Consider the following 11,021-nt stretch of genomic DNA (forward strand, 5'->3'; position numbering starts at 1 on the left):
CATGGGAGATGTAGGAAATGAATGAGAAAGCTTGGATAGAAAACTACAATGCCCAAAAACCCGCACACCAAGCTGTGGTTTAACTCTGATTGGTCAATGAGACATCTACCAGGTCACGTGACTTAAAAAAAAAATGGCAGCTCATATGCACAACACTAATTTGACAGGTTGGTTAACCAAATTAAACATATTGGCAGATATGTTGGCATTATATTGCTTTGTTTGAGCTTATTTGAATGTTTACATTTTTAAAAAGCTCTATTTTGATATTCCTAAACATGCCCGCCAGCTACCTTTTGCAAATGTTAGTTATAACAAGTCTGCATATAAATTATTATTACCGTAATGTAAGTTTGTCGTCTGTTTTTCATGGCACATGTGAATGATGACGTTGTTTTTTGTTTAGTTTTTTAAAAAGGACACCGGATAATAACTAGTCATTTTGTAATACTCATCTGGATTGGTGGTTTTACTCGTCAAAGCTAGTTTATATATGTCTTCCAGCCCTGTAAATCTGGTCTTCTAGATGGAAAGTAGCCACAAACGCTTTACAATCAGCAACAGACCAGTCTGACCGGTTAGGCAGTCCAGCTCAAACCAGTAGACCATCTTAGACTAGATCAAGCTGTTTTCCCCCAGCAGGGAGTGGGTGGTTGAGTTGTTATGGATGAACTATCTTTCTAATAGATGACAGACAGTGACCCTCACTTCGAATAGGCAAAACAACTCATTAAGTGCACTTAGGAGCACAAATGTATCAGGTTTTTAGAGAATAACCTGCTGTTTACATGAGTCAGACCTTCATTTTGTGTGAATCAGCTGCTTGTTTGTGTGATGATGTTGCATGCGGGGTCCTGATGTACGAGACAAGGGTTTCTCGAATTAATTCATAGGCTTCAGTTGTTTATAAAACACAAATGTATTTGTGCATCATATTTAATGAATGTATTAAGATGCGTTAAGTGTTTTCTCTCATTTCTAGGTGAGCAGGATTGCATACTAGAGCCACTTTGTTTCCCTGAGCAGCTGTGTGGTAGCGCTTGTCTCGCCGCCTCCAGCGATGGCCATCCGGTGACCTGCGTGCTCTGTTCCGACTCTTTTCCCTCTCCTGAAAAAGACCAACTTCTTAAGCACATGGTGTTGGATCACAAACTGGTTATTGCTGATGTCAAACTCATCGCAGACTTTCCACGGTGAGACTTTACGTGATTTGTAACCTACATGTCTCTAAAGAGATATTAGACCGGTACAATACAAATAACACAAAATAATGAAACCTTTTTTATTGATTTGTTGCAGGTATATGTTGTACTGGAAGAAACGGTTCACAGAACAACCCATCACAGACTTCTGCAGTGTTATCAAGACCAATTCTGAAGGTCCTGAAGGTAAGAAACATTTGGAGGGGGTGTTTGGCCCGAGGTCATGGTGCAAAGGACCCTTGGTTGATTTTACTCCGAACCATCCCTTTAAGTACTAAAATTACTAAAACTAAAAGTGAAATAAAAATGAATTTGGACTAAAAAGAAAAAATTAAACTAAGTGCATAACAAAATCACATATTTAAAATATTAATAAGTACTATAACAGTACATAAATAATTCTAAAATAACACTGGTCTGAGAAATACCCCTTTAAATTGTATGATTTAAATGTGATGCCTAAAGTCTTGTGTCCTTTTTACACTGGACTCTAATAACCAAAAAGCTGCTTTGTGTCATTTTAGAACAACAAGAGCTCTACTTCCTGTTATGTGATGCGCTGCCAGAGGACAGAATCCTTAGAGAGCAGCTACAACAGAGACGACTGGTGAGTGTCTGTAAAAAGACAAGGACCTGCGGTCAGGAGTGCTGCTGGGATCAGCTCTAACCCTATGTGACATTAGCTTATGAATATTCAAAACTGATCCTACAGCAGCACAGATTCCAGTCGGACTAATATGCAGAAACCCTAGAATATGAGTGACACCATCATATGATTAGTCTTTGTGTATTTTCTCTTTTCAGACATTTTCATTTGCATTTAAATTTTACATTAAAAAGGTTATTTTATTTATTTATTTTATTGAAATAATTTTATGGTAAAAATGTTATTGAAAAATGCTGATGTACTGATAGTAGTGTATATAATAGTAGTGTATAACGGGCGTAGGATATTTATTAATATAAATCTGAATGTGTTCATCTGAAAGAAGAAAGTCATATAAGTAATTGAGTAAATTAAATTATGAAATAATAAAACATTTTGGGTGAACTAACCCTTTAAAGTTCCCCTTTGGTAAAAAAATCAAGCTTTTAATGTTGTTTATATGTCTATGTGCTGTTTTAAATGTGCTTTAAGATGAACCATGTGCAAATTCATAAGTGAACACCATTGCTGAGTATTTTCCATAGACTGTAAAAAGATATTTCTCCTTAAAACTGCAGTGAACCAAAGACAGTCTCAAAAACGCGGTTTGAAATCGCTGGTGTTTCCGACGTCACAAACTACCTTGTAACCAATCATGTCAACGTGTGATCATCATCAACATCAATGAATCTCTGAGCTGGTGTGAGTGAGTGGAGGCGGGGCTAATTTGCATATTCATAGAACCGCGTATACTAAATGAGGCAAGGGTGTAGAGTTACATTCAAGCTATTTTAAGGCATGAAGAATTATAAAAAAAGTTAAGGCAAAAACGTGCAATTTTGGTGATCAAAGATGAGTTTTAAGGGATAAAATTATTGACTACAGGGGGACTTTAATATTTTTTTCTACCCACAAATCCTATTACTTAAAGGGATACTCTACTTTTTTTGGAAATAGGCTCATTTTACAACTCCCCCAGAGTTAAACAGTTGAGTTTTACCGTTTTCGAATCCATTCAGCCGATCTCCGGGTCTGGGGGTCCCACTTTTAGCATAGCTTAGCATAATGAATTGAACCGGACAAGACCATTAGCATCTCTCTCAAAAAAATTAACAAAGAGTTTCGATATTTTTCCTATTTAAAACTTGACTCTTCTGTAGTTACATCGTGTACTAAGACCGACGGAAAATGAAAAGTTGCGATTTTCTAGGCTGATATGGCTAGGAACTATACTCTCATTCCTGCGTAATAATCAAGAAACTTTGCTGCCGTACCATGGGTGAAGCAGGCGTAATGATATGACGCAGCGCATGCCGCCTGATAATAGGCTACTGAGCTGGGGACTATTATCAGGTGCTGCGTCATATCATTACGCCTGCTGCACTCATGGTACGGCAGCAAAGTTTCTTGATTATTACGCAGGAATGAGAGTATAGTTCCTAGCCATATCAGCCTAGAAAATCGCAACTTTTCATTTTCCGTCGGTCTTAGTACACGATGTAACTACAGAAGAGTCAAGTTTTAAATAGGAAAAATATCGAAACTCTTTGTTAATTTTTTTGAGAGAGATGCTAATGGTCTTGTCCGGTTCAATTCATTATGCTAAGCTATGCTAAAAGTGGGACCCCCAGACCCGGAGATCGGCTGAATGGATTCGAAAACGGTAAAACTCAACTGTTTAACTCTGGGGGAGTTGTAAAATGAGCCTATTTCCCAAAAAAGTAGAGTATCCCTTTAAGACAGGAAATGTAATTTAATAGCTTGAAAATGTTATTGCATTTTGTTAAAACATTATTGAAACAAAGTTATTGTTGTTTTAAAAGCTTATGAATAATGCGAACTGATATATCACTTGGAAATTGATCATGTATAAAGCATCCATTCTGATGTCTTGTTGCAACGATTCAAAACCACAATATTACTGTATAACAAAAGTAATGCAGCAGAAATCCAGTGGTTATGTACTGTACCTGAACGTACCTGACAGTGTTCAGTGAAAATCCCCACTCCCCCCCCATACAGATTGTTTTTGCAGAGATATTATGAGTCAACATACTCATCATACACACATTTCATCTCTGGCAAAAAATATCTGCGATTGTGGTTGCTAGGCAACCTCTGCAGTCGCTCTGCAGTGTGGCGACCAGCTGTTTAACAGTGCAGCTGTGACCTTTCTCAATCATTCGGTGACACGCTGCACGTCGATAATTCTCGAGCCGAGAAGATTAGCACTGTTTATCAAACACCAATCACTTGCAGATTGCGTCTGCGATAATTATCGATGATTATGGCAGTCGAACAGCGGGTTTTCAGAAACCCAGAATGATAAAAACACACCACACTGAGATTCATACCAATTATGAATTTTCTTTATAGGCTCACTATTATGTAACCAAATTCTAATGCTTCTAATGCTGGATAAGTCTGTGATGAAGTTTGATATGTTTTGATAGGAGAAAGTTCTGGAGCAGCAGCAAAAAGAGCGGGACGATACAACGTTTCGTCGCACATGTATGTTCTGCAGTGAGGAGTTTGCTGGAAACAGGTGACTATTGCTTGTGAATAGACCTTATTCAGAGCAGCGCCATGACAGGTATGAAAGCGAGGCTGTGAGGGATAGACTTGCTGTGTTTTTAGTGGCATCCGCTGTAAAAACCTGTATAAAGCTCCTAAATCACTTATTATTTTCCAAACTCCAAAGCTCGAGTTTTTTGTCTACTGAAGTTCCTTAGAAAGATATTTTTGCAGTGTTTCATTAGCAGTACAATTTAAAAGCATTGTGTCTGGGAATGTCTGTCTCTCACAGCCTCGCTTTCATTTCCATTAAAAATCAAAGATGGCGCTGCTGTGAATAAGGTCTCTGGGTCAGACACACACACACACACACACACACATACACATTCTGCTGATCTTAAATTATGTAACCTACCACTGTCGGTTGCATTTAAAACTCATTTCTGATTCATTCCTTATTCTTGGATCTATACATTTAATTTCTAATCATAATTGAAGTGAAATTATTGACATTTGAGTTTTGTCCTCTTGGACATGACCTTACAACAGATTCAATCTCTGATTTATTTAATAATTATTATTTATAAATAGCAATTATTTATTGAAATAAAATATTCTTAAATTGTGTGTATGTGTATATATATATATATATATATATATATATATATATATTAATTATATTTTTATTTTAAATTGTGTGTATGTATATATATATATATATATATATATATATATATATATATATATATATATATATATATATAATTGTATGTACATATACATTTTAAATAAAAAAATAAATATTTAAATTCTTTTATTTTAAATCGTATACGTATATTTAATTTATATACTATAATACATTTGGCATGAAACATCTGCAAGGCCATGCAACTCAATTTGCATAGGAAAATCTAAATCTAATCATACCAAGATGAAGACTTTGCACATGAATATTAATCAGCTAATTTAACTAAACGGCCTAGACAGATTACCTTGCGGAGTCAGAGTGAGCTAAGCAAAATTCATGAATGCAGTTTCGTTCTTCGTTCCACCACTCTGACGCTCATCTTAGGATGAGTTTTTTGCAACTCACAGCATCAAACAGCACTGCATATTAAATTAAAGTGCTGTATTTGTACCCTGTTCTGTCACTGCAGGTCTTCACTGCTGAACCACATGGCTAAAGAACACTCATTCAGCATCGGCCTGCCTGACAACATCGTCTACTGCACAGAGTTCCTCCACACTCTGGAGTTAAAACTGGAGAAGTCAGTGTTTTAAGATTTTAGCCTATATATATATCATACTATTATTATCACAAATTAAAAAAAATTAAATTGAGATGGAGAAGGTATGAACGCCCTCTTTTGGTGCTTGCTGTCATTGCATTAATCCCAAGTCACCAAGTTGGGTTAGTTTTTGGGTCAGTGACATATAAATAGAGAGAAGATGCAAAAATGAAACATTTTAAAGGCATAATGCAAGTTATTTTACACAGTGTATGTATATGTATCTTTTTAAATATATATTTCTATATATTGTATATTTAAAAATTTTTAGTTTTCCAATGACTGAATATCTCCTGTTGTTCATTTTATTTATTAATTCTTAGTATTTTTCAAGCAAGTTAGTTTGGTCCGTTGTCCCATATAACATTTAGGCACTTTCAAGCATAATGTTTTCGATAACTAAAACCATTTACTTAAATATTGTATCATTTTAGTTCACAAACTAAATAATTGTATGTTTTAAATTGGCTTAGGAAATCAAAATAAGCACTGACCCTTATATTGTAAAATTGTAAAAGATAAAAAGATTGTGAAATTAGACATTCATATTAACATTATTTTACATAGCATGCAGTGTCTGTACTGTGAGAAGACATTCAGAGACAAAACCACCTTGAAAGATCACATGAGGAAAAAGCAGCATCGACGAATTAACGCTAAAAATAACGACTACGACCGCTTCTACATCATCAATTACCTGGTATGTCCGTGTATTGGTTTGTATTATGTTTCTCACCTGAACTAATAAATCCTCAGTATGAAATCTATTTTGTCCTGTTTACACTATTGCAGGAGTTGGGGAAGACATGGGAGGAGGTGCAGTCTGAAGATGACAGGGAGATGTTTGAAGATGAAGATGAGTAAGACCTTCATCTTTTTACTTGATCTTCAGAGGTCACATTTTCAGTTTTATTCTCACTCCTGATATTCTGCAATCTCCGCAGCGATTGGTCGGACTGGCAGGCCCATCCCGTGTGTGCCGTGTGTCTGTTTTGTGAGCAGCAAGCGGAGACGATGGAGAAAATGTACACACACATGGAGGTAAACGATACCATTTATATATATGAGTGCTTCTAAAAAGTATTACACATGTATATTTTATTCATTTTTACATTTTTTTTTCCAGGAGACTCATGAATTTGACCTGCACAAATTAAAAACAGACTTAAGTGAGTATAATCGCATGAACGGAGATGTAGGCCTGTTTTTGAGAAGAACCCATGAGCACACAGAAGGTCTTTAATGTCATTTGCGTCGTTTGTCCAGACCTAAAGTTTTATCAGCAAGTCAAACTAGTGAATTACATCCGTCGTGAGCTTCACCAGTGCCGCTGCTACTGCTGTCAGGAGAAGTTTGAGAGCAAAGAGGAACTGGTGCAACACCTTGTTAACAAAGGTCATGTGATGCAGCTGCCTGAGGTCTCACACTGGGACCAACCGCAGTAAGTATCTCTTCTTCACATGACCATTTCTTTGGTATTTTATATTATTTGTTTTTATTATTGAGTAATATAAAATATTCAAAATATTTATATAATTTCTTTTAGATTATATTTTTATTATATTAGTCAATAAAGACTGTGGAATTGAAATGAATTATATATGTAATTTAAAAACTAGCCTAAATTGTTTTATATTTTAAATTGGCTTAGAACATCAGAATGTATGGAAGCTTGTTTCCGCCAATGAATAATAAATAAATAATAATAATTGTGACTGTTATCTCACAATTCAGACTTTTTTTCTCACAATTGCGATATATCAAGTCAGAATTGTGACTTTTTTTCTCACAATTGCGAGATATTAAGTCAGAATTGTGAGAAATAAAGTCGCAATTGCGAGATATGAAGTCAGAATTGCGTGTTATAAAGTCGCAATTCTGGGAAATAAAGTCGCAATTGCGAGATATAAAGTCGCAATTGCGTGATATAAAGGCGCAATTCTGAGAAATAAAGTCGTAATTGCGAGATATAAAGTCGCAATTCTGAGAAATAAAGTCGCAATTGCGTGATATAAAGTCGCAATTCTGAGAAATAAAGTCGCAATTGGGAGATATAAAGTCAGAATTGCACGATATAAAGTCGCAATTGCGTTTTATAAAGTCAGAATTGCGTGATATAAAGTCGCAATTGCGAGAAAAAAAGTCAGAATTCTGACTTTATGACACAATTCTGACTTTATAACACGCAATTCTGACTTTATTTCCCGCAATTCTGACTTTATATCTCGCAATTCTGACTTTATGACACGCAATTCTGACTTTATTTCACGCAATTCTGACTTTATATCTCGCAATTCTGACTTTATTTCACGTAATTGCGACTTTATTTCACGCAATTCTGACTTTATATCTCGCAATTCTGAGATAAAAAGTCGCAATTATCTTTTAAAATGTTTTATTTTGTGGCGGAAACAAGCTTCCATAAGAATGAGCACCTTCTCTTATACTTTAAAAGTAAAAAAAAAAAAAAAAAAAATTATTTATAATAAGTCCTCTACTATGCTTTTTTATATTTTCAGCTTTCTTTAGTGTGTAATGTTGCTGTTTGAGCATGAAAAAGATCCACAGGGTTACAAAACATAAAGTCACTCCAAAGGAGCGCACTGCTTCTGAACTTCCTGAAACGCCTCCATTGTAATCTTGAGTTTTCTTCTGGGAATGAACATGTGACAATATTACTCATTTAAATAATACGCAAAATAGGCGAGGCCTGGTTGAGTTGTGTTAGTAGTGTGTTGAAACTTGCAGTTATGGTAAGGGGCGCTACATTTACCAAACACGCTTTAAGCAGTTGACCAATCACAACACACTGATCCAGCCGACCAATCAGAGCACATTGAGCTTTTCAGAAGGAGAGGCTTCATAGAGACAGGAACTTAACCGAACATTACTGACAGACTGAGAACAGAGGTGCTGCAACAATGTAAAATATATGAAAAACGTTTTGTTTTGTTTTACATTCAAGCATAAAAAACTATTCTAGTAGACCCCAAAAACAAAATCAAGACTTTGTAAAAGGGCATAATATGGTCTCTTTAAAATATGTGCTGTTTTTCCAGATACTACTTCCCTACGTACGAGAACGACGCACTTCTTACAGCTCTGTCAGACAGCGAGAGCGAATCTGAGGGTCCAAATCACACCTCTGAAGTTCCTGTGATTGCTGAAGACATTTCAAACCTGAAGGTCTTAAAACAGAATAGTGTGCTTGGTAAACTTCTCAAAGACAGGGGCGGCTCCAGCTGAAGAGGAGAGAATCGTGTTCAAATGATGTTCTGATTGTTTTCAATGTAAAAATGAATGTTTAATGGTGTGATTATTCAGTTCTATTCATATGGGTTCATTGTTCAATGCTCACATCGTGAAAATGAAGTCAAATAAACTATTTATTTAAATATGCCATCAGTGGATCATTGGAAACCCGAATCAAAAGAATTTGAAAATATCTTGATTGAAAAACATTTAGCATTGCCTTTTTGTTTGGGAATTTTGGCTCATGGCTGGATAGTGCAGTCAAGTAGTATTGGTACTATAAATATTAACGTGTTTTAAAGATATTGCCAGAATAATCAACACACAACACCTTCCCACATTAAGCAAACTGTAATCTCCATACACAGGTCCATTAACACTAATGATGCTAAATTGTTATTAAGAATAGTCAGCAGATATTCAAAAACATTATTAAATCATATTATAGAGCATTAATTTACAATATCAGTATACAAAATATCAGAGTATAGTTTAATATACTTTCAAACACACTGTAAACAACTTGAACCCGTTGCGAAATCTGCGTGAGGAAATCTTTCGCCCTCGCGTGAAATTCACGATTGCATATTCGCCAAACAATAGTAAATTTGACAGCACCTTTAGTGAATCTGCATTTTATATATATTTTTTAATATATATGTCGGAAGAATAAAAACAGTTCCATAATTGGTTGCAGTAAAAGAGCAACTCTTTTATTCATATCAAACTCATTCTCATGTCTGATTTCATACACGCAAACAATCATTGAAATCATCCCAGCATCTCATTCATTCTTTGCTGAAGTCATTCGCAGGTTTCTTTTTAAAAAACACAACGCTTTAGACCTTTTCATGGGTCTTAAATCAATAAATATTGCATATTTCACTCTTTTTGGTGAGGACTAATCTTACACAAGGCACTTCAGAACGTTACCTGTCTTGTCGTAATAGAACTGCTATAAATGCTAGCAACACACAATATTAGTTAAATGAGACCAACCAAAGTATACAAAATATAAATGTTTCAATTTATAAAGGGCAGTAGAAAATCTTGTTTTGTATAAACAAATACATCAATACAAATACACTTCTCCAATAGACAGATCTGAATGTGTGGGTTATAGTGTTAAACGCACACTACGTCCCTTGTAGACGCCAAATATAAGGCTGTGCTTTGTCTAGTGCAGTTAAGAAGAGGCACTCTTCGATAGGTTCTCGTTCTGACGCTTTACAAACGCTGCATTCAACTCTTCAGTGCTGATACATCCAGAATTTGGAAGTTTTAAAGCTAATAGTCTTGAAAACAAGTTATGAGAAGTGATAAAATGGCAGTGGGAGTTAAACAAATTCAGTAAGCTTAAAGCTGTAACAGCCGAAATGGTTAGAGGGTGCAATGCTGTTCAGCCAATCAGTAACGTATTGCATATAAGAATATGTGGATCTCATAAAGAGCATCTCTAGGTCAGACTTAACCCCATTATCAAAAGGAACTTATAATTTTGCATAAAGAAATTAAAACCTATTTTAGGATCATTCTTTTTTTTTTTTTTTTTTTTCATGGAAATTAAGGATAGAAATCCTCATTTGTTTTATTTTGTAATAATTCTAATTGCATTTTTTCCTGTAAAAATCTTAGTATATGTTGAATAATTGTAAATAATATAATTTAAACTGTTTTAAATAAAAATTTGCATTATATAAAAACAATTGCATTATGGCAGTGACATTTTTCATTTATCATTTTCATGTAATCATATGATTTTTTTTTTACTGTAATAAACAATTTTGTGTAGATTGGATATTTTATATAATATAAACATTTTTTAATTATAATTTTTTTAAATCAAATACATTTTTCAAATTACAATAATATATTTTTTTCAGTTCGGTAATGACCTAAAAGTATTATTTCAATGACAATTCGTTCAAAAGTAGCCTATTTCTTTATGCAAAATATAATAACTTATGTCTGTTTACCTTTGATAATGAGATGATCTATGACCCAGACATGATTAGTTTCACCCTTGCAGACTGATGAATTTGTTCAGAAACCGAAATGACATTCTTGTAAATTACGTTGGCCAATTTTTTGCTATTCTTACCCTCACAAACACACACG

The 11,021-nt window shown here is 34.8% G+C and overlaps 1 protein-coding gene across 1 annotated transcript; it reads left to right on the forward strand.

Moving 5' to 3' along the window:
* The first annotated feature begins 103 nt into the window (after window positions 1–103).
* Window positions 104–9,051, forward strand: znf277 (zinc finger protein 277). Its single transcript, XM_084397273.1, has 12 exons — window positions 104–167; window positions 983–1,193; window positions 1,300–1,388; window positions 1,727–1,809; window positions 4,302–4,393; window positions 5,520–5,630; window positions 6,219–6,351; window positions 6,444–6,511; window positions 6,596–6,692; window positions 6,778–6,820; window positions 6,918–7,092; window positions 8,711–9,051. The coding sequence occupies exons 1-12, from the start codon at window positions 134–136 to the stop codon at window positions 8,895–8,897; spliced, it is 1,323 nt and encodes a 440-aa protein (XP_084253399.1). The 5' UTR covers window positions 104–133; the 3' UTR covers window positions 8,898–9,051.
* The last annotated feature ends 1,970 nt before the right edge of the window (window positions 9,052–11,021 follow it).

The sequence above is a fragment of the Rutilus rutilus genome, assembly GCF_951802725.1.
Source record: "Rutilus rutilus genome assembly, chromosome: 23".
Classification (NCBI taxonomy): domain Eukaryota; kingdom Metazoa; phylum Chordata; class Actinopteri; order Cypriniformes; family Leuciscidae; genus Rutilus; species Rutilus rutilus.